The sequence below is a fragment of the Heterodontus francisci genome, chromosome 14, assembly GCF_036365525.1.
Source record: "Heterodontus francisci isolate sHetFra1 chromosome 14, sHetFra1.hap1, whole genome shotgun sequence".
Classification (NCBI taxonomy): domain Eukaryota; kingdom Metazoa; phylum Chordata; class Chondrichthyes; order Heterodontiformes; family Heterodontidae; genus Heterodontus; species Heterodontus francisci.
Window position 1 is genome coordinate 53,317,895 of NC_090384.1, and position 26,753 is coordinate 53,344,647.

The 26,753-nt window shown below is 44.2% G+C and overlaps 1 protein-coding gene across 4 annotated transcripts in view; it reads left to right on the plus strand.

The window, feature by feature from the left end:
- The window catches only part of LOC137377043 (cytosolic 5'-nucleotidase 1A), an 83,878-nt gene that overhangs the window by 15,462 nt on the left and 41,663 nt on the right, over window positions 1-26,753 (plus strand). The window contains exons 1-2 of one of the 4 annotated variants that reach the window (XM_068046227.1): window positions 2,113-2,172; window positions 21,520-21,583. In XM_068046227.1, the coding sequence (XP_067902328.1) occupies window positions 21,539-21,583 (45 nt within the window). In that variant the 5' untranslated portion in view covers window positions 2,113-2,172; window positions 21,520-21,538. Of the gene's footprint in view, window positions 1-2,112; window positions 2,173-2,388; window positions 2,408-3,231; window positions 3,354-21,519; window positions 21,584-26,753 lie in introns of those variants that run through there. The other 3 variants (XM_068046230.1, XM_068046231.1, XM_068046228.1) reach the window with 3 other exon arrangements.

A 26,753-nucleotide genomic window follows, 5' to 3' on the forward strand; every position in this document is an offset into this window, starting at 1 on the left:
TCCCCCCCCCTCTTCCCTCACCCTTCCTTCCCCCCCCTTCCCTCCCCCCCCTTCCTTCCCCCCCTCTCCCCCTCCCCTTCCTTCCCCCCTCTTCCCCCCCTTCCTCCCCCCCTTCCTTCCCCCCCTCTTCCCTCCCCTTCCTTCCCACCCTCTTCCCTCCTCCTTTCTCCCCACCTTTCCCCCCTTCCCCTCCCCCCCCTTCCCCTCCCTTCCCCCACCTTCCCCCCCCCTTCCCCTCCTCCTTCCCCCCCCCTTCCCCTCCTCCTTTCCCCCCCTTCCCCCCCCTTCCCCCTTCCTTCTCCCCTCTTCCTCCCCCCCTTTCTGCCCCCCCTCTTCCCTCACCCCTTCCCTTCCCCCCTCTTCCCTCCCCCCTCTTCCCTCACCCTTCCCTCCCCCTTCCTTCCCCCCCTCTTCCCTCACCCTTCCAACCCCCCATCCTTCCCCCCTTCCATCCCCCCCTCATCCCACACCCTCCTTCCCCCCCTCTCCCCCTCTTCCCCCCTCCTTTCCCCCCTTCCCCTCTCCTTTCCCCCCTCCCCCCTCCTTTCCCCCTCCTTCCCCCCCCCTTCCCCTCCTTTCCCCCCTCCTTACCCCCCTTCCCCTCCTTTCCCCCCCTCCTTTCCCCCCTTCCCCTCCTTTCCCCCCCTTCCCTCTCCTTTCCCCCCCTTCCCCCCCCTTTTTGCCCCCCCTTCCCTCACCCTTCCTTCCCCCCCACTTCCCTCCCCCCTTCTTCCCCCCCTCCCCCTCCCCCTTCCTTCACCCTTCTTCCCCCTCCCCCTTCCTTCACCCTGCCTTCCCCCCCTCTTCCCTCCCCCTTCCCCCTTCCTTCCCCCCCTCTTCCCCCCTTCCCCCTCCCTCTTCCCCCTCCCCCCCTCCCTCTTTCTTCCCCCCTCCCTCCCCCCACCCCCCCTCCTCTCCCTTCCCCCTCCCTCTTTCTTCCCCCCTCCCCCCACCCCCCCTCCTCTCCCTTCCCCCTCCTCCCCCATCCCCTCTCCCCCCCTCCCTCTTTCTCCCCCCTCCCCTCTCCCCCCCTCCCTCTTTCTCCCCCCTCCCTCTTTCTTCCCCCCTCCCTCTTTCTCCCCCCTCCCTCTTTCTTCCCCCCTCCCTCTTTCTTCCCCCCTCTCCTCTCCCTTCCCCCTCTCCACCCCTCCCCTCTCATCCACTCCCCTCTCATCCCCTCCCCTCTCATCCCCTCCCCTCTCATCCCCTCCTCCTCTCATCCCCTCCTCCTCTCATCCCCTCCCCTCCTCCTCTCATCCCCTCCCCTCTCCCCCCCTCCCCTCTCATCCCCTCCCCTCTCATCCCCTCCTCCTCTCATCCCCTCCCCACCTCCTCTCATCCCCTCCCCTCCTCCTCTCATCCCCTCCCCCTCTCCCCCCCTCCCCCCTCCCCCTCCCAATTCCCCCCCCTCTCCCCCTCCCAATTCCCCCCCTCTCCCCCTCCCAATTCCCCCCTCTCCCCCTCCCAATTCCCCCTCCCAATTCCCCCCTCAATTCCCCCTCAATTCCCCCCTCCCAATTCCCCCCTCCCACCCCTCTCCCAATTCCCCCCCTCTCCCAATTCCCCCCCTCTCCCCCCTCCCAATTCCCCTCCCAATTCCCCCCCTCTCCCAATTCCCCCCCTCTCCCCCCTCCCCACCCCTCTCCCAATTCCCCCCCTCTCCCCCCCTCCCACCTCCCACCCCTCTCCCAATTCCCTCCCTCTCCCCCCTCCCAATTCCCCCCCTCTCAATTCCCCTCCTCTACCCCCCTCTCCCAATTCCCCCCTCTCCAAACTCCCCCCTCCCAATTCCCCCCTCTCCCCCCCTCCCAATTCCCCCCTCTCCCCTCCTCCCCCCTCCCAATTCCCCCCTCCCCCCTCTCAATTCCTCCCCCTCCCAATTCCCCTCCTCTCAATTCCTCCCCCCTCCCAATTCCCCTCCTCTCCTCCCCCCCAATTCCTCCCCCCCCAATTCCTCCCCCCCAATTCCTCCCCCTCTCCCAACTCCCAATTCCTCTCCCAATTCCCCCCCTCCCATTCCGTTGTTGCTCTACGCGGTGCCTGATGAGAGGTGTCGTTTGTTTTTCTCGTTTCGCTTTGTGATTGGTGAAAACCTCTGACTCCCGGCGTCCTCTCGGGCCTGCGCCTGCGCAGTGATGTCATTGCCGGGAACTGGCGGCAGCTGCAGTCGGAGTGAGTGATGGGATTTAGGGTGGATTGGTTTCCTCTTTGAGAGGATGGTTTGTGGCAGTGGAGATTTTCTGGGGGCCACTGCAGCTTTGGAGGGGTTTACAGCTTGCAATTTGGCAGCTTGTTTATTTAAAAAGGACCTTCCTTTTGCCTCTCGATATTTTCTGTGTGGTTCAAGTCACTATGGAAATGCTAGTAGTTGTTCATACTGATGCATCAGATTGCACGCCCCGGTGGTGTAAGTGCATTCAGTTATTCTTTCTCATTTGCGAGGTTTACTGACTATGCACGATTGTGACCAAGTTTCGGTACAGCTGTCAATTTAACCTGATCCAGAATTTTAACTGGTGAAAGACAAGTATAGGACTGATGTCAACAGGTTTTTTTCCCGAGAGGAGTGATCGAGAATGGATTTCCAATCTGGATGGAGGAAAAGTTAGTTCAGAAACAGCCAGATGGTGTTGGGCCTTTTTGAGAGGGATGTGGTTCCTCGACCAAACTTGTATTGTGCATATCAAAGAAATGTTAGAAATAAAAATTACAATCTAAAATAATTTGCAGAAGGAGTACCACTGGCAAGGTCAGCATTTATTGCCCTACCTCGTTGCCTTTGAGACAGTGCAGATCTGCTTTACAATCATAGAATGGTTGCAGCACAGAAGGAGGCCATTTGGCCTGTTATGTCAGTGCTGGCTCTCTCCAAGAGTAACTCAGCCAGTCCCACTCTCCCGCCTTATCCCTGTAGCCCTGCACATTTTTCTCTTCAGGTAATTATACAATTCTTGAACCGCTGCAGTTCTGTGCTGAAGGTGCGCCTGCCTTGCTGTTAGGTACGGAGTTCAGGATGATTAAGGAATGGCGACATAGGTCCAAGTCAGAATGGTGTGTGACTTGAAAGGGAACTTGCAGATCTGCAGATGATAGGGATCCCATGCACCTGCTGCCATTTTCCAATGTGGTGAGGGTTGCTAGTCTAGGAGATGCTGTTGACAATACCTTATCCTACAGATAGAAGACACTGCAACCATGGTGTGTGGGTGGTGGAGGGGCTGCTGATCAAGTGGACTGTTTTGTCCTGGATGGCATCAAGCTTCTTGAGTGTTGCAGTTGTACTGATCCAAGCAAGTGGAAAGTATTCCATCACAATTCTGACTTTTGCCTTGCAGCTGGCAGGGAGTTGGAAGGTGAGTTTCCTGATTGCAAACACATTGGGGAAAGAAATGAAGTTTTTTTTAAAAGAGTAAAATACATCAAAATAAAATGGGATCGATGACAGGTCTGGGAACATGGCCCCTTTTTTGTCTGAAATGTTGACAGGAACTCGTCTTTGTGATAAACTTTGTACTGATGCAAGGGATATCCAGGGTCTTGAGGGCTGGTCAGTGTCGTATCTGGTTGTGGAACAAGTCTGGTTTTTGAGTAGGTTATGCAGGCTTTCTAAAAAGGTACAGAGGGTAATACTGTAGTTCATTTTTCCCAGTTTATGTAGAAGACATGGGTTTTTTTAGTTATTAATACTTTGTGAATTTTTTCATCGATATCGAAGTAAATGTCAATACTCTTGTAATGTCGCACTGTTCTTTTAGTATGGCAGTGCTTCCATTGCTGTGAAGTTGAAAGGTGAATTTCAAAGAAACTTTACTCTTGCACTTGGTGGGGTACATCTGCACAGGCTGAGATCTCCCTGCTTACAACCAAAACCAGGGTAGAACGCTTGATGGCAAGTCCTGGCTATGGCAGCCATTTATTTAGTCTCATTTCCATCAGGAGATCCAAGTACCCCCTTAAGCATCATTTTGAGGCTTCAATAGCATTCGCACAAAGCACTTTACATTACAGGGTTGCTTCTGACGGGCAAACACTAAATACAAATGAGTGCCAGAATGCTAGAAATAGTTGGTCTGTTTGTAAAACATTCTGTCAGATGATCTTACAATGTTGCTCTGCATTAACCGCATTAACTATATACATTACAGTAATTGCTTACTACACAGAAGCAACCATGCATCATTGTACCATGCGACTCATACAAAAATGAACTGAACTGAATGATGCCTGGACGTGGTAGAGTGTGCATATAATATAGGGGTAATTGGGTATCTAGGAGTGCATAACAGTCTGAAATCTTGTTAAGGGGTTCAAATAATTGTTTTAATGGAGTAAAACAGCAGCTTGCAGTAATGTAGCAGCTATAATATAGTAAAATGTCCCCAGGCACTTAACAAGAGCATGATCAGCAAAAAGTTGACAGCTAAAGAAGGAGTCATGAAGACAGGTAATGAAACACTTGGCTGAATACTGACCTTTTTAACTGTGTTTTAAAAGGTGGAGAAGAGAAGGAGGGAGTTCCAGAGCTTAGGGCCTAGAGGGCTAAAGGCAAAGTTGCCAATATTCATGAATATCTGGGAGTGACTTACAGGCAATTATTTTCTCAACCATTTTATGCCCTCCCCATCTTTCCTGGAAGCATTAATTCCTTCCTGGGGTTATTTTGTTAGCATATGCTCAGTGGTAACACCCTCAGCTCAATCTCGAACACCAGTTCAGGGACTTGAGCTCATAATCTAAGCTGACACTTGAATGTTGTTGGAGCTGCACTCATCCAGGTAAGCGGAGAGTATTCCATCACACACTCCTGACTTGTGCCTTGCAGATGGTGAACAGGCTTTAGGGAGTCAGGAGGCAAGTAACTCACTGCAGAATACCCAGCCTGTTATCTCCTCTTGTAGTCACAGTATTTATGTGACTAGTCCATTTAAGTTGCTGGTCAGTGGTGACACTTATAATGTTGATGGTGGGGGATTCAGCAATGGTAATGCTGTTGAATGTCAAGGTGAGGTGGTTCGACACTCTTGTTCAACAGGTCATTGCCTGGCACTGTGTGGCGTGAATGTTACTTGCTGCTTCTCAGCCCAAGCCTGAATGTTGTCCAGGTCTAGCTGCAGGCAGACACGGACTACCTCATTATCTGAGGAGCTGCGAATGGGATGGAACACTGTGCAATCATCAGTGCATATCGTCACTTCTGGCCTCAAGTTGGAGGAACTATCATTCATAATAAAGCTGAAGATGGATGCTCCAGTGACCCTGCCCTGAGTAACTCCTGCAGTGATGTCCTGGGGCTGAGATGATTGGCCTACAGCAACCACAACCATCTTCCTTTGTGCTAGATATGACTCCAACCAGTTGAGAGTTTTCCCCCTGATTCCCATTGACTTCAATTTTGCTTGGGCTCCTTAGTTGAGAGATACAGCACTGAAACAGGCCCTTCGGCCCACCGAGTCTGTGCTGACCATCAACCACCTATTTATACTAATGCTACACTAATCCCATATTCCTACCACATCCCCACCTGTCCCTATATTTCCCTACCACCTACCTATACTAGTGACAATTTATAATGGCCAATTTACCTGCCAACCTGCAAGTCTTTGGCATGTGGGAGGAAACCGGAGCACCCGGAGAAAACCCACGCAGACACAGGGAGAACTTGCAAACTCCACACAGGCAGTACCCAGAATTGAACCCGGGTCGCTGGAGCTGTGAGGCTGCAGTGCTAACCACTGCGCCACCGTGCCGCCCATGGTGCCACATTTGGTCAATTACTGCCTTGATGTCAGGGGTAGTCACTCTCACTTCACCTCTGGAATTCAGCTGTTTTGTCCATGTTTTGGGCCAAGGTTTTAATGACATAAGGAGCCAAATTATCCTGGAGGAACCCAAAATGTGTATCGGTGAGCAAGTTATTGGTAAGTGCCCCTTGATAGCACTTTCGATGACACCTTCCATCACTTTGCTGATGATTGAGAGTAGATTGGTAGGGTAGTAATTGGTCAGATTGGATTTTTCCTACTTTTTGAGGACAACATATACCTGGGCAGTTTTCGACTTTTTCGGGTTGATGCCAGTGTTAGCTGTACTGGTATATCTCGGTGAGTGGTGCAGCTAATTCTGGAGCATAAGTCTTCAGCACTACAGTCAGGGTGTCATCAGGGGCCATAGCCTTTGCTGTATCCAATTCACTCAACCATTTTTTGATATGTGGAGTGAATCGAATTGGCTGAAGACTAGCATCTGTAATACTGGGGACTTCAGGAGGAGGCCAAGGTAAATAATCCACTTCTGGCTGAAGATGGTTGCAAATGCTTCAGCCCTGTCTTTTGCACTGATGTGCTGGGCTCAGGATGGGGCTGTTTATCTCTTTAGTTGTTTAATTGTCCACCAGGCAGGACTGCAGAGCTTTAATCTGATCTGTTGGTTGTGGGATCACTGGGCATGCGGTTTCTGCTTTTTAGCATGCATGTAGTCCTGTGTTACAGCTTCACTTCATTTTCAGGCATGCCTGTTGCTGCTCCTGGCATGCTCTTCTACATTCCTCATTGAACCAGGGTTGAACCCCTGGCTTGATAGTACTAGTAGCGTGGGGGCTAATCTTTACTACCTCCTTCCTATCCCACTTTCTTCTCCAATGCTGACCCTGTGACTCTGCCACTGGATTAGCTATCGCACCCCTGTTCGCATCTCCCTCCAGAATGTCATTCGTTTGTGGACAAGGCCTATATCATCCATGAGCTAATTGTGGAGGATTGCTTGGGCTTGATGAAAACCTAGCTAAGGGGTGATGAGAGCTGGCTTTTAAATGAAGCTTCCCCACCTGGCTGTACCTTCCAACACTTGCCCTGCCCAAACTGCCACAGTAATGGTGTGGCTCTTATCATCAATCACACCTGGGTCTGTCCCTCTACTCCTCTGGCACCTTCTTTGAGCAACTCACCTTGTTCTACCCCGTCACGTCTCATTTAATATCATCGTTCTCTATCATGCACCCAAGAAACGTGTTAGTTTTCTCTCTCAACTATCTTCACTGTTTTTATCCCTTAGCCTCTGTACCAAGCGGCTTTTCATCCTCTGGAATTTCAACCTCACTCATCTCATAATGCATTCTCTCCTGAGTTCACTGCCCTCCTACCCTCCCTTAATATCTCCCTCCATATAAACTGACTTACTTCACGATCACCCCCTTGACCTTGCCACCTCATGTGCCCTTGCAACTCCCATTATCAATTCCAGATAAAGACACCCCTGATCACTTCCCTGGTATCACTCTCCACCTCCATCCCCTTACCCCTCTCCCAACCCTGCTTGCTTGCTTTGTCTGTTCCTGGAAAAAAAACATTCTTACAACTCCATTTTGACCCTCCATTTATCATGACATTTCTGCAGCAGCTAATCTTCTCAACCGCACCCTTACCTCCACCTTTGATACCGTAGTGCCTGTTAAAACCATTACTCTCTCACTGGCTGTTCCCCCAGCATGGCCTTCATCTCTGCTTCCTTCTATTCAAGGGACATAGACTTCAACGGATGGTGTACAACTCGTTCAAGCCATTCAATTGCTAGACCTGGCTGGGCCACATAAAACACTCAGGGCCTGCTTTCCTCTTCCAAAACTGCTGACTATTTCAGTATCATCCTGGAATGCAAAGATAACCCCAGGTTCTTTTCTATATTACAAATCATCCTCTTACACCTCTGCCTCCCTCACCCTCAACTCCAGTAAGTGTGGGGAGCTCAGTTGGTAGTACTTTTGCCTCTGAATCAGAAGTTTTTAAGTTCAAGTCCCAGAATTTGGCAGTGTGAATTTCTGTTCTACATGGAACAAAGCACCTTGCGTACGAATGATGATATCTGAGCTGGCTTCAATCGCCTTCCTCTGATCTTGAGCACTTAGAAAGTTAACTGATACTTTTCTCTGCCTCACAAGCTAACTCAGTATCTTACTCCCTGTTCTAATTTGCCATACCTCTAATGGCACCTTTCTGCGTCTGCCAGGTAAATTTCTTGAAAAACGAAGAGAAGTGAAGTGAACTGACAGAGACTGCTATTTCTACAACGGCAAAGAGAGAGAAACCACTTGTTCGCCTTCGAAAAGATTAGTAAAGACCCCGTCTACCACTGACAGTCTACCATTGAAACAGCCCTGTCTTTTATATCTTAATTTCAAAAGGAAGTCTCCCTAAATTCACTTAATCAGGTGTCAGTTGTGTCAAAAGATCTCGCCTCCCCCTCCAACCATCCCTTCTGGCAATCAAACTTAATAAATATGGAGACCTGCAAACATTGAGTCACAGGGCATGCTTTTCTCCCCAGGAAGACCAACTTAATGTCTGGGGTTTTATAGTCTTTTCTCACTACCCATCTTCAATTTCTCAAAGCTTTTTCACACAAATAGGGGGATGTGACATGTTTATATTGCATTAGGTGTTCCACCTGAGGCCTGAACTAAGTATAATGGAGTTTCATACTGGTAAGAAATGACAAGTATGAACACAATCCTTTCTGGGGTCATCACTTTTATGGCTTTTAAAGCTTTTATGGCTTTAATTTATTTATGGCTTTTAGCTCAGAAGATTGTTACTGCCAAATTATGTAGGATTTTACATGGCCAAAAGCCAAGTTGATTTTTTTCATTCTCAGGATGTGGGTGTTGCTGGCAAAGCCAGCATCAGTAGTTGACTTTAGTTGGTAGTGATGGGCTGCCTTCTTGATCCGCTCATAGTGGCTTAATGCATATGAATGGCTTACTGGGCGACTTCAGAGGACAGTTAAGAGCCAACCACACTGATGTGAGACTGGAGTCACACATAGGCCAGACTGTGCGAGGACAACAGGTTTCCTTTCTTAATGGGCGGCACAGTGGTGCAGTGGTTATCACTGCAGCCTCACAGCTCCAGCGACCCTGGGTTCAGTTCTGGGTACTGCCTGTGCGGAGTTTGCAAGTTCTCCCTGTGACCGCGTGTGTTCCACCGGGTGCTCCGGTTTCCTCCCACAGCCAAAGACTTGCAGGTTGCTAGGTAAATTGGCCATCGTAAATTGCCCCTAGTATAGGTAGGTGGTAGGAGAATGGTGGGGATGTGGTAGGGAATATGGGATTACTGTAGGATTAGTATAAGTTGGTCGGCACAGACTCGGTGGGCCGAAGGGCCTGTTTCAGTGCTGTATCTCTAAATAAAAAATAAAAATAAATAAAGGATAATAGTGAAGTAGTTGAATTTTTAACCACAATCCAACAGTTTCATGGTCACTTTTACTGATACCAGTTCTTTATTTCCAAATTTTTTAAAACCAGTTTCAAACTCTTAAACTGTCATGGTGAAATTTGAACTTTTGTTCTCTGGATTTTAATTCCAAACCTCTGCATTACGTCCAGCAAGATAAACATGAAACAACTGTACTCCGTTTGAGTCAGCCAAAAGCCTTTACCTAGCATTCAGTTCAACAACTGAACTCTATTTCGTGTGGAATCAAAACAAGAAATGCTGGAAATACTCAGCAGGTCTGGCAGCATCTGTGGAGAGAGAAGTAGAGTTAACGTTAAGTCAGTGACCTGTAACGTTAACTCTGCTTCTCTTTCCACAGATGCTGCCAGACCTGCTGAGTATTTCCAGCATTTCTTGTTTTTATTTCAGATTTCCAGCATCCGCAGTATTTTGCTTCTATTTTGTGTGGTCAGCTTTCATGTTAAAACTCCATTTCAGGCATGTACCCTATGAATCACAAGCAATTTATGGGCCACTGTTTCTGTACCAAGGATTATACCCTGGGACACTGGAGAGGGTCTTGCAGGTAAAGGAGGAGAAATCATTGTTGGAAATGTGTTGGGACAGTTAGGAATTTAGCCAGATGGGGGCAGTTGCACGGAGGTAGACCATGGAGGAGAGCCTCTTGGAAAGGACGATGTGGTCATCCATATCAAAAACCACTGAGAAGTTTGAGGATGAGCAGGGGAAACTTTGACCAGAACAGTCTAGAAATTAGACTGAAGGAATTTAAAAAGGGAGAGGTGGGCCTTGACATTGGCCCAATAACTTGAGAGTCAGGTTGATCAAAGAGGGATGTGGTCATGCAGAAAGAGTTTACTGAGCTAGATAAGAAATTAGCAAGCAGGACCTCAAAAGTCGCAAGCTCCGGATTACTCCCAGTGTCAGGTGCAAGTGAGTACAGGGATAGGGGGATAAGACAGATGAATGCATGGCTGGAAAGTTATTGCAGGAGGAAGGTCTTTAGATTCTTGGGAGACTGGTACCGGTTCTGGGGGAGATAAACTTCTCAGTGGTTTTTGATATGGATGACCACACCGTCCTTTCCAAGAGGCTCTCTCTCCTCCATGGTCTACCTCCGTGTGACTGCCCCCATATGGCTAAATTCCTAACTGTCCCAACACATTTCCAACAATGATTTCTCCTCCTTTTACCTGCAAGACCCTCTCCAGTGTCCCAGGGTATAATCCTTGGTACGGAAACAGTTGCTGGACGAGTAATGCAGAGGTTTGGAATTAAAATCCGGAGAACACATGTTCAGATTTCACCATGACAGTTTAAGAGTTTGAAATTGGTTTTAAAAAATATGGAAATAAAGAACTGGTATCAGTAAAAGTGACCATGAAGCTGTTGGATTGTGGATAAAAACTCAACGACTTCATTATTATCCTTTAAGAAAGGAAACCTGTACAGGCTTAGTTGCTTGCGTGATGTTTTGCTAGAGCTTTTGGAGAGGGTTTAAACTAGTTTGGCATGGGGAATGGGGACCTGAGGGTCGACTTAGTTGGGACAAAATCAGAAATGAAAATGGAAGGCAGAAAATTAGTGCATGAGTCTGGAAGGCAGAGGAAACAAAGGCTAGAAAATAAAAAGAGTTTGGAAGTCCTCAAGGGTATCTACTTCAATGCAAGGAGTATAGTAAATAAAGCAGACGAAGCTGAGGGCACAGTTAGACTCATGGCAGTATGATATAGCTATTACAGAAACATGGCTTAAGGAGGGACAGGAATGGTAGCTCAACATTCCTGGTTACAGGATTTTCAGACACAATAGCGAGGAGGAGAAAAAAGGGAGGTGGCAATTTTGGTCAAAGAAACTTACATCTGTGAGGAGGGATGATATTTTAGAAGGATCATCACATGAGGTCGTATGGATTGAGCTAAGGAACAAAAAAGGGGCAATCACACTGCTGGGAGCATACTATAGATCCTCAAAAACAGTCAGAGGGAGAAAGAAGAGCAAATAGGTCAGCAAATCTCTGAGAAGTGCAAAAACAATAGGGCAGTAATAGGGGATTTTAACTACCCCAATATTAACTGGGATAGTTTTAGTGTGAAAGGAATTGAGGGAACAGAATTATTGAGGTACACTCAGGAGAAATTTTTCGGCCAGAATGTAGCAAGTCCAACAAGAGGGTGAATTTTGGGCTTAGTTTTAGGAAATGAAGCTGGGCACGTGGAAGAGCATTTTGATGGTAGTGATCATAATTCAATTAGTTTTAACATAATTATGGAAAAGGACAAGGATAGAACAGGAGTTAGAGTTCTCAATAGAAGCAAGACAAATTTTACTAAGCTGAGGAGTGATATAGCGAAAGTGGACTGGTCTGACCAGTGGGAGGCGTTCAAAGGGAAGATTCAAGGGGTTCAGAGCAAACATGTCCCCACAAGGAAAAAAGATGGGATGGCCAAATCAAGAGCCCCTTTGATGTCAAGGAGCTTACAGGGTAAGATAAGGCAGAAAAGGAAAGCTTATGTTTAACAACAAGAACTCAATACTACAGAAAGCTGAGAGGAATATAGAAAATGGAGGGGTGAAATCAAAAAGGAAATTAGGAAAGCAAAGAGATGGCACGAAAGAATATTGGCAAGCAAAAGCAAGGTGAGCCCAAAGATGTTTTACCAATACATTAAGAGTAAGAAGATAACTAAGGAAAGAGTAGGGCCCATAAAAGATCAAAAAGGTAACCTATGTGTAGGGGCGGAAGATGTTCTGAATGAATACCTTTCTGCATCTGTCTTCACAAAAGAGGGGGACGATACAGGTATTGTAGTTAAGGAAGAGGAGTGTGAAGTATTGGATGTGATAAACATAGGGAGAGAGGAAGTGTTAATGGAATTAGCATTCTTGGAGGTGGATAAATCACCTGGGCCGGACAAAATGTACCCCAGGCTGTTCAAAGAAGCCAGGGAGGAAATTGCGGAAGGTCTAACATGAACACAAGTGTGGTGCTCGAGGATTGGAGGACTGCGAACTTTGTACATTTGTTTAAAAAGGGAGCGCAGGATAGATCGAATAATTACAGGCCAGTCAGTCTAACCTCCGTACTGGGCAAATTATTGGAATCAATTCTGAGACAGAGGATAAACTGTCACTTAGGCACAGATTAATCAAGGATAGTCAGCATGGATTTGTTAAGGGAAGATCGTGTCTGACTAACTTGATTGAGTTTTTTTGAAGAAGTAACAAGAAGGATGGAGGTTATGCTGGAGTTGTATAAATCTTTAGTTAGGCCATAACTTGAGTACTATGTGCAGTTCTGGTCACCTGATTACAGAAAGGATGTAATTGCACTCAAGAGGGTACAGAAGAGATGTACAAGGATGTTGTCAGGACTGAAAAAATGCAGCTATAAGGAAAGATTGGATAGGCTGGGATTGATCTTGAACAGAGGAGGCTGAGGAGAGATTTGATTGAGATACAAAATTGTGAGGGGCGTGGATGAGAAGAGTCTATTTACCTTAGCAGAGAGGTCACTGACTAGGAGGCATAGATTTAAGTGATTGGTAGAAAGGTTAAAGGGGAGATGAGGAAAAGTTTTTTCACCCAGAGGATGGTAGGGGTCTGGAACTCACTGCCTGTAAGGGTAGTAGAGGCAGAAACCCGCAACTCATTTAAAAGGTGTCCGGATATGCACCTCAAGTGCCGTAACCTGCAGGGCTATGGACCAAATGCTGGAAAGTGGGTTGGGGCTGGATGGCTCATTTTTCAGCCGGCGCAGACACAATGGGCCAAGTGACCTCTTTCTGAGCTGTAAACGTTCTATGATTCTCTGACCCCCAAACTCACAGAAATCATAAGATAACTGTTCTCACTCGTGAAAGGATCGAGAATAAGAGGGCACAGATTTAAAGTATTTAGTAAGAGAAGCAAAAGTGACATGAAAAGCTTTCTCACGCAGCGAGTGGTTAAGGTTTGGAATGCGCTGCCTGAGAACATGGTGGAGGTGGTTCAGTTGAAGCATTCAAAAGGGAATTAGACAGTTATATGAAAAGCAGAATGTGCAGTGTTATGGGGAGAAGGCAGGGGAATGGAACTGAGGGAATTGCTCTTTTGGACAGCCAGTGTGGACACAATGGGCCGAATGGCCTCCTGCACTCACGATTCTGTACAAGATCAGTTTTAGTCGGTTATCTCATACTGCCTTGACTTTGTGCTGAGTGCAGTATAATTCCAGATGGTATAATGCCACCTGGCAGCCCAGTGGACCTCCAGGGAACTTCATGAAGTTAATTTTGTCTCTTTGATATTGTTATGACCAGGTGAGAAGGGGTCTAGGGCTTCCCTCTCAGCCTTTGCCCGGTTTAACCATAACCGGGTTTAATTTTTAGAAACACCGTGTTTTTAGCTCCCCCTCAGTGAATCCTTGTACACTGCTCCAATTGTAAGGCAAATAAATCAGACAGGGTTCCTTAGATTGAAACAAGAAAGGTGGAAATTTATTAATCTTAAACGCTAATCCGGGTAACGACTATGAATATGCGACGCAACCAAGCTAGCATGCATACACGATAAACACACGCAGATAGAGACAGGAAAAGTTTGAGGCAATATCTGTTAGTTATTGATTGTCCTTTGAGTTCAACGTGGAGTCTTTGATTGCTGGTACGTCCTGCTATTCGTTGGGCCCAGTCACGCTTCAATTGTTTCGATGAAGGAGTCTTTTGTCTCTTGAGTTTTATGTGTCTTCCATGGGTCTGGTGGCTTGGGAGAAAGCGAGAAAGAGACAGCCAGGAGAGAGACTTGCTTGTTTCAGCTTCAGTTGCAAACTCTAGTCTGTTCCTTTCTATGTGGCACAATTCAATTCCAAGTTGGCCAGCAGGTCCGTCGTGTAACTAACTGGCTTAACCACTCCTGCGTTTGTGGATTTTATCATTTTAGCAGTCTCTGGAATGCGCTTCCTTACATCTTCAATTGTCTGGTGATCAAAAGCCATTTGGGTTAATTGGATTCAGGGAGTAGTGCTTTGCTCCACAAGCACCGTCTCTTAGTATGCAAATGTCCTCTAGTCAAAGGTCTGGTGATCTCTAACAAGTCATTTCTTTACTCCAGCAACAGTTTAAAATCAATGTTCATATGACAAAATTAATATGCCTCATTCTTGGCAGTTGGGGTCTTCATGACAATATTATGAGAAAGTAAACACTCTCATGACACTCAAATTTGGCTGTATGGGGAATTGGGCTGTACATTTTTTGGAACATAGGACTTAGGAGCAGAAGTAGGCCATTTGGCCCTTCGAGCCTGTTGTGCATGGCTGATCTGGTTGTGGTCTCAACTCCACTTTCCTGTCTTTCCCCTCAAAACCCTTGACTCACTCGTCTATCAAAAGTCTAACTCAGCCTTGAGTAAATTCAATGACCCAGCCTCCGCTGCTTTCTGGGGAAGAGAATTCCACAGACTAACTACTCTTTGAGGAAAAAAAAATTCTTATCTCCATTTTCAAAGGGAGACCTCATATTCTTAAACTGTGTCCCCTAGTTCTAGTCTCGCCCATAAGTGGAAACATCCTTCCAGCATCCACCCGGTCAAGTCCCCTTAGGATCTCATATGTTTCAATAAGATCACCTCGCCACCTTCTAAATTCCAATGGGTATAGGCCCAACCTAGTAAACCTTTCCTCACAAGATAAGCCCTTCATCCCTTTCCTCATAAGATAAGCCCTTCATCCCTGGAATTAGTCGAGTAAACCAGCTCTGAACTGCTAACAATTATATCCTTTTTCAAATAAGGAGACCAAAGCTGTACACAGTACTCCAGATGTGGTCTCACCAAGGTCCTGTACAGCTGCAGTAAAACTTCCCTACTTCTACACACGATTTCCCTTGCAATAAATGCCAACATTCCATTTGCCTTCCTTATCACTTGCTGTACCTGCATACTAACCTTTTGAGATTCATGTACCAGGACATCTAGATCCCTCAGTACCACCAAGTTCTGCAGTCTCTCTCCATTTAAATAGTATACAGCTTTTCTGTTCTTGTTAAAGTGGACAAGGTCACATTTTCCCTTGTTATACTCCATCTGCCATTTTTTTCCCCATTCACTTAACTTATCCATATCCTTTCATAGAGTCTTTACCTCCTCTTAACAACTTACTTTCCTTCCTATCTTGGTGTCATTGGCAAATTTAGCTACCATACGTTTGGTCCTTTTATCCAACTCATTGATATAAATTGTAAGTTGTCCATAATCCCTTTTTAGCATAATTCTGGTCTCCTTCACTGAAAGACACTGCAGATACCAGACTAAGACATAGCAGGTAACTTATAAAAGTACAAACAGATCTCAGTATAGAAGCACTGTACCTGGTTTGTAATGATCAACGCATTAAGTCTTATCACTGGACGGGAAGCTGTGACATATTATAAACAGTAGAAGGGAGTGGGGCAGGGTAAAGAAAAAGCTGTACTTTGTATTGGAGTCCAGACGACAAACGAGCTGCTTTCTTGCGGTTTTTCCTGTTCTGTGTCCTCTCGCTCCCAGCCATCCGAACTCTATATTTATTTTTGGTTAGCTTTATATTCTGACTCGATGAATGATTGAAACTTGTTTTGTGAGTAGTAGGATTCACAAATTGTATATTTTTATCCCAATCCCACAGAACATTTCCTGGCAGACTAGACTTGTGTTTATCAGGACTTAAAATAAAAATAAACTTCAAACTTTGATTCATCTGAGCCAGAGTTTAGTCCTATACTGAGCACAAAGTGCCAAAGGGGTCATTAAGCTGTTGCAGAACAGCATCTTTTACTTTCACTATATTTTTTAAAGTGCTTTTATACTTCTCAATATTTTGACAGAAATTATTTCCGTACAGTTAGCTTTATTCCCCAATTTTCTTTTCTCTTCTCAAGGTGCGGACTTCTGGTTTGGGTTACTGCCGTCCGTTGACCTCTGGTACTTCACCGAACTAGTCATTCTTTATACCCGAGATCAGATTGTCAGCGATTCAGCCAGCCTCAATCTTGTAACCATCTGGCATCCACACGAGTACACAGTCTATTCACACTTTCCAACAGGAGTCACTGGGTACTGATCAGAGGCAGGAGTGCTGGGTATTTTTTTCCCTTTCTAGCATAGGGGCACTGAAGTCAATTGTAACACCCCAAAAACCTCCTGGCTGAGATTATTTGACTCGACATAGATTGGCGATTGAACATGGGACTTTCCTGATTTGTGGACGACTGTCGTTCCAGCATCTTTAGATCACTCAGGAAGTGGGGGGAGGGAGTGTGGCAGAGGAGAGAGAATTTTTTTATGAAAGATGAGCAGAGAAGATAGGAAATCTCTGAATGTGTACTATTCAAGAAGGCTGGGACCCAGCCATTTATAACTATTTGATCTCTTGCTAATTGAAAGTTTCTTCTCTAAAATTGCCATCAAGCATTTATTTTTAAGTTCACATGCCTGGAAGCAGTTATCGATTTTGTTGGGTTGAATTGAAATGCTTCTATTTAAAGCTAGGCAAGCAGTGACCCTGTGTGTTTATGTGGTTTCAGTCTTGTAATTTAGTATAGTGAAGGGTCTTGTTCTTGATGTTGGTTGTTCCAGTTCCTTTGGACCAAGTAGTATATATAAACCCTACTTGTTGCACTAATCTGGTTATCCTGCAGTTTCTGTGCATTGGATTGATTTGGTTACAGATTGAAAAGCTGCACTGTGGAACCAACTCTCCAGCTCTTTACCCTCTTTGAAACTCTGTAAGTACCTCAGGATAGATCTAACATTTTTATTCTGTTCCACATCAGTTCCTTACGGGGGGATGGGAGGGCAAGATTTGATACTGGATTGTATCAACCTCTAGTTGTAGAGGTTGCCAGTTGTAGACGGCAAATTATCAGATTCAAACAAAATTTTCTGGTGCCCCTGTGACACATCAGTGTTGTGCATTGACTGAGAACTGATTTTGATTCAACCAACTGAGTTTCATTTTGAGTTTAAATTAGTGTGCATGTTATTGGGGGCTGGAACTCTGAGGTTTGAACTAGTGTATTACCAGAATCAGGCACTCTAAAATTCTAAACAAAGTTAATGTATTGCTAGGGTCTCGGTACCCCTAGGATTTGAAGTAGTGAGTATATTATTGGGATTCTGGATTTGAACTAGAGTCTTTTGTAAAGTCTGGGACCCAGTGGAGCTTGAACTGGTGAGTGCTTGTTGGCTTCAGAACCCGATAAATTTTGAACTAGTGAGTGTTTAGTCGGGGTCAGGACCCTCTGGGATTTGAATTAATGCCTACATTGTTGGGTCTGGGACCCTTTGAAGCTTGAAGTATTGAGTATATTATTGGAAACTGGCACACTCTTAGACCTGAACTTTTGAGTGCATTACTGAAGTCCAGGATCTGGCAGAGTTTGAACTTTCTAAATGGGAAGAGGTTAAGTACAGTGGATGTCCAAAGAGATTTGGGGGTTCAGGTGCATAGATCTTTAAAATGCCACGAGCAAGTGCAGAGAATAATCAAAAAGGCTAATGGAATGCTAGCCTTTATATCTGGAGGATTGGAGTACAAAGACACAGAGTTATGCTGTACAAATTCCTGGTTAGACCCCACTTGGAGTACTGTGAGCAGTTCTGGGCACCACACCTTAGGAAGGATATATTGTCCTTGGAGGGAGTGCAAAGTAGGTTTACAAGAATGATACCTGGACTACAGGGGTTAAGTTACGAGGAGAGATTACACAAATTAGGTCTGTTTTCGCTAGAATTTAGAAGGTTAAGGGGTGATCTGATCAAAGTCTTCAAGATATTAACAGGAAAAGACAGGCTAGATAAACTATTTCCACTGGTTGGAGATTCTAAAACTAGGGGGCATAGTCTAAAAATTAGGACCAGACCGTTCATGAGAGATGTTAGGAAGCACTTCTTCACACAACGGGTGGTAGAGGTTTGGAACTCTCTCCCACAAACAGCAGTTGAAGCTAGAACAGTTGTTAATTTTAAATCTGAGATAGATAGATTTTTGTTAAGCAACGATATTAAGGGATATGGGCCAAAGGCAGGTATATGGAGTTAGAATGGTAGATTATGCTGTCTTGATTTCAACAGACTGAGGGTACAGGGAGGAGAAACATTATTAAGCCATGAGAACGAGAGGAAAGCTCAGACCGACCTCCCAGCTTCAACCATGCAGTGAGAAAGGAAACAATTTATTCAATTTGCAGCAACAGCATTCTTCAACTTCAACATTTTACACAGTCAAAGCAGCTGATGCATTTGGCCATATTTTGCTGTCAAAATATCAGTGAGGCTAATAGCACTGCTGTTATTTATGCGCAATGAAAATATCCAAAAGTTTGTCAGAGTTGTATGGCTCTACCGTTAGCTTTGTGAGAATGGCATCTCACTGTCTGCCTCACCATTGAAATGCATTGAATGGTGTGAAGATGCTGTACTTGCTCGGTGGTCACAAACTAAACTTGTCACGAAAAGTTGAGTCTTGTCCATTTCAGTCTAAGTACCGTGTTAATGACATAAGTATTAATTATTGCTAGTCAACCTCTCCAATACTGAGAATTAACTATGCAAGTATTAAATCTCATTCCTTCAAATTTTGACTTGAAGATGTTTAAAATGTAAAACTTTTTTTTTCCTTTTTTCCCTCTTTCCATCCAATCTTTCTTTCCCCCTCTTTATTTCCCTTTCTGTACCTAATTTAGCATTGAATTCACCCGCTCATTTTTACACTTCTTTCAGTCCTTGTGCTGTTCATTTCAAAATCCTTCAGTCTGATTAAAGAGATACATAATTACTTTCTCTGTTCACTCAGGTCCCAGATACCAGTTTCCCTCACTGCAATGTTATCAGCTCACACTTCCAGCAATTTGCAACACAAAAACATTTAAAAAACCTAACTAACAGCAGGTGCCATTTGATGCCCTGCTACACCAAATCATGGTTCATAGTATATATTAAGGTTTCATAAAAATTAGTGGGAACCAAATACTCATTTTTTAAAAATTTGATAAACCATCAACCACTTTACAGTGCAGCTAGAAAGTACAGTGACAAAGCAAGCAGTGCTATTGGACCTGCTTCAGGCCCTCATAAAAAGGGTACATCAGCAGTAGGTGCAATGAGTCAGTGAAACATGCATGTAGCCACACATCAACTGGAACCCACTAGTTTAACTTATTCTTGGCTTTATAGAACTATCACAAACATAACCATAGATGCTCCGCATAAAAAAAGTATTTTGTGATGGACACACCCTTTGGAATCTGTTCTCAATAAATGTGCAGTGGTTGCACTTTGAGAATACTTCACGAAAAATCAAATTGCAGCCAGTTGTCCAATTCAAACATCAGCATTGTTTGGATTCATGGACTGCAACAACGGAGCAGAGTGTCTAATATAATGCGTAGAAAGACTAGGAATAGTTGTAGGCCGTTCAGTCCCTCAAGTCTGCTGTGCCATTCAGTTAGAGCCTGGCTTATTTGCACCTCAATGACATTTAGCTGCCTTTGCTCCATATCCTTTGATACCTTTACTGAACAAAAATCTACCTATCTCAGCCTTGAAAGCTCTAATTGTCTCAGCATCTGCACTCTTTTGGGAGAGAGAGTTCCAGATCTCTGCTATCCTTTGTGTAAAAAAAAAAGTGCTTCCTGATTTTGCTCCTGAGTGGTCTAGCTCTGATTTAAAGATTATGTCCTTTGTTCTTGATCCCCTGCATCTATGTCATCTAATCCTTTTAACATTTTAATATAACGATCAGATCACCCCTCAGCCTTCTACACAATCTTCATTCCTACAGTGTACAGATAACAAGAACAACTTGCATATGGTGCCTTTAGCATAGAGAAACATCCCAAGATGCTTCACAGAAACATACACAGAAGTAAATGAATATCGAGCCAAAGAAGGAGATGTTAGAATGGGTGACCAAAAGCTTGGCCAAGGAAAGAAATAGGTGTTACTGAGGGCCTTAAAGGAGGAGGAGAAGGAGGCAGAGCTTGGAGGAGCTTAGATAGGGGGTTTCCAAAGAACGGGTCCTAGACAGCTGAAGATACAGCCATTAACGGTGGGGCAAAGAGAGGAGGTGAATTACACCGGCAGAGGAATGGAGAATTTAAAGGAATTCTTGGGATGCTGGAGGTTGCAGAGATAGGCAGAAGGAGGCCATAAGGGAATTTAAACAGAAAGATGGTAATTTTTAACTTCAGACACTGTTGGAGTTTGTGCCAATGTGGAATAGCAAGGAAAGGGGATATGGGTGATCAGGATTTGGTGCAGGTTAGGATAGGGCAGCAGAGATTTAAATCACCTGAAGTTTATGGAAAGTGGAGGATGGAAAACTGACCAGGAGAGCATTGGAGTAATCCTCAGTATCAATGTAGTAAATCTGTGCAATGTACTACAGACATGGGGTGATGTTACCAAAGTCAAAACTGAGCAATGGCAGGGCAAGGTGTGGGATTATGGCTTGCACTGTGATTTTTTTTTTTGCCATATTGAACATTCTTCAAAAATTTACTACCTCATACCGCCATGATATAAGACATTGTGAATGCGAATAAGGGGGAAAATTGGACATTTGAGGAGGATTTACTGCACTGTTTGTCAGGAAATCATAAATGTCACTAGAGGAGATATGTAATTTTGCAGCAGATTATCAGGAACCTTCATCCTTGTTGCTCAGTTTAAATATCTATCTCAAACCTGTCATAACATTAGACCTACATGGGGTTATATTAATTATAAGAGTTAAATAAAAGAGAGGATTGGGCTTGATCTGAGCATTCAGAGCTGTTTGCGATACCAGTTTTGGTGGGCTGGAGCCCTCGTAATTTTCAGTTGCTTCAACAATTAATTTTCTTTGGCAGTTTTTTCTTCCACAGAAAGCATCAACTCCATCCAGTTCCACGATGCTGCTTCACCTGAATGACTATTCTTTATTTGTGAACTTTGACAGTGAGTGACGTCAAGTTATTTGACTGTGAACAGAAATCATAGCTTAGCTTAATCCTGTCCTCGTGATGGTGAACAGGATCAAGACTCTTGTTTAATATTTCCTCTTCCTAACCTAGGGTTGCTGAGGCCAGTTGTAACACGCCTACTACTCTGGCTGAGATCAACTAACAATACAGACCATCCATCAAGCCTGCAGCCTTCCTGGTTCTGTGACTCACCCATGAGTGACTTATTGAGCTTTATTTCAGCATAATTTATGCATTGTGACGGCTGTGATACAGAAGATGGAGTAATAGAACTTCTCATTCTAATAGCAGGGATCTTCTCATTCCAGGTTTAACTGTATACTGAAGATGGAAGCCATGGTTGAGGTTATCACAAACACTGAAGTGAAACAGGTAAGTATATAGAAATATTACACTCACAACACGACAACAGACAGACCAATGCTCTTGTACCTCACTTGTTACATGGGATGCAGTCGTGCTCACTGTTACATAGTGGCACATGTATTTAAATAATAGCTTAATGTTGATGCTTTCTAGCTTAGATCAGACATCTCTATGCAATACACAAGTTAATATGGCTGTAGTAGTTAACCACGCACCTGAGCGTAAGTGATAATTGTCCATTGCTATTCCTTAGGGTAGGAAATAGAAGAAAGCACCAATTCCAAAAATGAATATCCCTAAATTGCCAGTTCTCCCAAATATCTATTCAGTTCCCCCTTGCATTTTTCTACCGTCTCTAGCTCTCTGAGCAATCTGTTCCACGCATTCACCATTCTTTACATAAGGTAGTTACTTCTAAACTCTCTGGCATCATTCCTCTTATAAGCTAGAGCCCATGTCCATGTTTGTGACCACCTCGAACATATTGGAGTTAAATTTATCTCTTACCTTAATGATTTTAAATACTTAAATCATATCTCCCCTGAGTCTTTTCTCCACATTGAGCAGTCCCAGGATCTTCAGCCATCCCTTGCTTAAGATGTCTTTGATCTTGTGTAGTGTTTGATTTTAGCTGCACTTCTTATACTTGGCAATTTTGTAAGTTTACAATCTCTACAATTTAAGTCTTGCACATTGTATTAAGATCCAATCTACCTTTAGAAAATTAGGAGACAGAGTTCAGCATACAGTCCTATAGCTGTAACATCAATACAAAGGGGAGCTGTGCTTTACTCAGAAGAAATCCTTCATCCCAATTAAACCAGTGCTGTAGTCCAGCTGTACTGCTCACTCAAAGTTAGCCCCTGTTTCTAAAAGCGGTAAAAAAAAATTAAATGAAATCTATCTTTTAGCAGAGCACACTGGTAAGTCTGCTACGATCATTTTGAATGTACCCAATGGTAATGGAAGACTTGTCACAGAGCATCAACTGCCTGGGCTCCTTTTGAGACTGCATGCTGGGAAGTGTATGTTAGTATAGGTTTGAACCAAGGGTCATAATGGGTTTTAATGTTTCCCTGCACTAAAGCCACTCCACTTCAAAAATAATTTATGTTGTGAGACGCTTTGAGACACTTGATCAACAATTGATCTGGAGGGTGGCAAGAATGGAAGGAACTGAGGAAAGAAAAGTTCAAGAGTGTCTTGTTACCTACTTACTGCTGTCTGCCTCCTGCTGGTCGGCTCAGTGTGATATCAAGAGAGGCCTGGGAAGCTTCTCAGCCACATTGCTCAGTATCACCGGGGGCGGGTGGGGGGGGGGGGGGCCTCTTGGAGAAAGCGGAAAGTTTCGCAACCTTGAAATGTCATTACCTCTGATAGTTTTTAACTTTTTCTCCCTTCCTGTTCTGAAGAGACAGACTCTTGCTGGAGTACCATTCTACAGGTGCTGGTTTCTCTGCAGTGTCTCCTCCATGTTTATATTTCTCAACTTGCTGAAATGCTCCTTCTGTGCGTAGGTGATGACTTGCAAGCTGGGCACAGAGGTGGCAGAATACCGGGATCAAAGTCAGTGTGCTGATTTGTGTTTGTGCCTGGTTTTCTGATAAATCATGCAGTGGGTGGTGAAGGAACGACGCTCCATGGCACAAGGATCATTAACACTTTCAATTTGGATATGGGAACATGCTTTTACTACCCTAGGACTTAAAATGCATTCTATCTTTGGTACCAGGCTTGCCCTGCAATCCTTTAAAAGTTGGAGCAAAGTACGCAGCTACAAGCACACAGCAACCAGAAGTAGCTTTAAACCTGTCTGGACTTACCTTTCATGAGATCAGTGCTAATTTTTTGGCATTACGCCATTGCTTATTTCTTTCAAAAGTTTGTTTATTGATTTCCATTCATTTTGTTTCAATTTTAAAGCTGTGCGCAAGCATTAAAAACAATGTTCCCATTAAACTGTTTTCTACCTACCCCCTGGACATTAGCATACTCTTGTCTCATCTCAGTACAAAACACAGTAGGAAAAGTCTGGTTTCAAACTTTGCGACAGTAGGAAGGTCATTCCCACTTTAAGAACCTATCTACACATTTCTGCTGTTCCTAGTGTGTTCCTAGTGCATGACACAAATAGTGCTAAGAACACACCAGTTGCATTTAAACAAAGGCACAGTGAAAAAGATGGGAAAAGCCCCTCTATGCAGGCAGCATAAAATAACCTGACTAAATGCATTGACACTGTATGCACAGCAGAGGTAAAATTTCTGCCCAATTTGTAGGCCTGGTGAGTATTGGTAGCTGACTTAATCATAGCCCAGCCTGATCCTAACCTCAATCAGTGTGTTCTGATGAATGATCACAGACCTGAATCATTAACTCTGCTTCTCTCTCCACAGATGCTGCCAGACCTGCTGGGTATTTCCAGCACTTCCTGTTTTTGTTCCACAAATACGTCCTTTTCAGCAGGAGACACTTCAATAAGAGATTAGAAGCTAAAATTCTGACTAGCTTTTCTGCTCGAACCTACAGATGCTGAAATAAATTGTTGTGCCCTGACTGCCCTACCAGTTGATAAAAGCTAACTCAGTACAGAGCAGTGATTCAAACTAAAACTCTCTTTTCGGTGTCTCGGTTACATACTGCAGTTATCAATTGAGCCATCAGGAGGAGCTCTCTGTGAAGGAATCTTAATAGCTTATGTTAGTTACATTTATGGACATGTTGGAAAAACACTTGTATTTTTTTAAAAATCCGTTGCCCATATTTTCATTAGGCTTCCTGTACTCCACGCTGCTGGTCTATTTAAATGTTTGAAATATAAACGGAAAGTGCTGGAAATACTCAGCAGGTCTGGCAGAATCTGTGGCGCGCGAGAAACAGAGTCAACGTGTTAGATCTATGAACTTTCATCAAATGTTTGTCTCTAGTCCTGTATTCACAGTATCACCTGTCACTGTTGGCAGCCCTGACATGGGTAGCGATGCTGCAATGTAACTGGGCAGACTACTCATTGCTACAATTTGGAATACCACCTCAAGAGCTGCAGTTTGAGACACTACATCGGCTAGCGGTCACCAACTTTTGTGCCTGAGAGTTTGCTGAACATATGAATTAGGAGCAGGAGTAGGCCTCTCAGCCCCTCGAGCCTGCTCCACCATTCAATAAGATCATGGCTGATCTGATTCTAACCTCGATTCCACATTCCCGCCTATCCCCGATAATCTTTCACCCCCTTGCTTTCAAGAATTTATCCACCTCTGCCTTAAAAATATTTAAAGACTCTGCTTTCACTTCCTTTTGAGGAAGAGTTCCAAAGACTCACGATCCGCTACAAAAACATTTCTCCTCATTGCCGTCTTAAATGGGCAACCCCTTTATTTTTTAAATTGTGACCCCTGATTCTAGATTCTTCCACAAGGGGAAACATCTTTTCCACATCCACCCTGTCAAGACCCCTCAAGATCTAATACGTTTCAATCAAGCCGCCTCTTACTCTTCTAAACTCCAGCGGATATAAGCCTAGCCTGTCCAGCCTTTCCTCATAAGACAACCCGCCCACTCCAGGCATTAGTTGAGTAAACCCTCTCTGAACTGCTTCCAAAGCATTTATATTCTTCCTTAAATAAGGAGACCAATACTGCACGCAGTATTACAGATGTGATCTCACCAATGTCCTGTGTAACTGAAGCATAACCTCCCTACTTTTGTATTCAATTCCCCTTGCAACAAACGATAACATTCTATTAGCTTTCCTAATTACTTGATGAACCTGCATGCTAATCGTTTACGATTCAAGCACTAGGACACCCGAATCCCTCTGCAATCTCTGACCATTTAGATAATATGCTTTTTTATTCTTCCTGCCAGAATAGACAATTTAACTTCTTCCCACATTATACTCTATTTGCCAAATTTTTGTCCACTCACGTAACTTATCTATATCCCTTTGTTTCCCCCTTATGTCCTCTTCACAACTTACTTTCCTACCTATCTTTGTGTCATCAGAAAATTTAGCAACCATACCTTTGGTCCCTTCATCCAAGTCATTTATATAAGTTGTAAAAAAAGTTGAGGGCCCAGCACTGATCCCTGTGGCGCACCACGCGTTACATCTTGCCAGCCAGTAAATGACCTATTTATGCCTACTCTGTTTCCTGTTAGCTGGCCAGTCTGTCCATGCCAATGTTACCCCCTACACCATGAGCTTTTATTTTCTGCAATAACCGTTGATGTGACACCTTTTCAAATGCCTTCTGGAAATCGAAGTACAGTACATCCACCGGTTCTCCTTTATCCACAGCACATGTTACTACTTCAAAGAATTCCAAAAAATTGGTTAAACATGATTTTCCTTTCACAAAACCATGTTGACTCTGCCTGATTACCTTGAATTTTTCTAAATGCCTTGCTGTAATGTCTTTAATAACAGCTTCTAACATTTTCCCAAGACAGATGTTAAGCTAACTGGCCTGTAGTTTCCTGTTTTCTGTCTCCCTCCCTTTTTGAATAAAGGAGTTACATTCATTATTTTCTAATGGAACCTTCCCTGAATCTCAGGAATTTTGGAAAATTAAAACCAACGCAGCAACTATCTCACTAGCCACTTCTTTTAGGACCCAAGGATGAGGTCCATCAGGACCTGGGGACTTGTCAGCCCACACCTCCAACAATTTGCTCAGTACCACTTCCCTGGTGCTTCTAATTTTCTTGAGCTCCTCCCTCCCTTCCATTTCCTGATTTACAGCTATTTCTGGGATGTTACTTGTATCCTCTATTGTGAAGACTAATGAAAAATACCTGGTCAATCCATCTGCCATCTCCTTATTTTCCCATATTAATTTCCCAGATACAATTTCTATAGGACCAATGATCACTTTGTTAACTATTCTTTTTAAATATCTATAGAAATTCTTACTATCTGTTTTTATATTTCTAGCTTGCTTTTTCTCATACTCTTAATTTTTCCCTTCTTATCAATCTTTTAGTCATTTGTTGCTGTTTTTTATATTCTATCCGATAGGAATATAGGAGCAGGAGTAGGCCATTCAGTCCTTCGAGCCTGCTTCACCATTCAATATGATCATGGCTGATCATCCAGTTCAGTGCCTTTTTCCCACACTATCCTTATATCCCCTTACGTCATTTGTATTTCGAAAGCTGTCAAACTCTGCTTTAA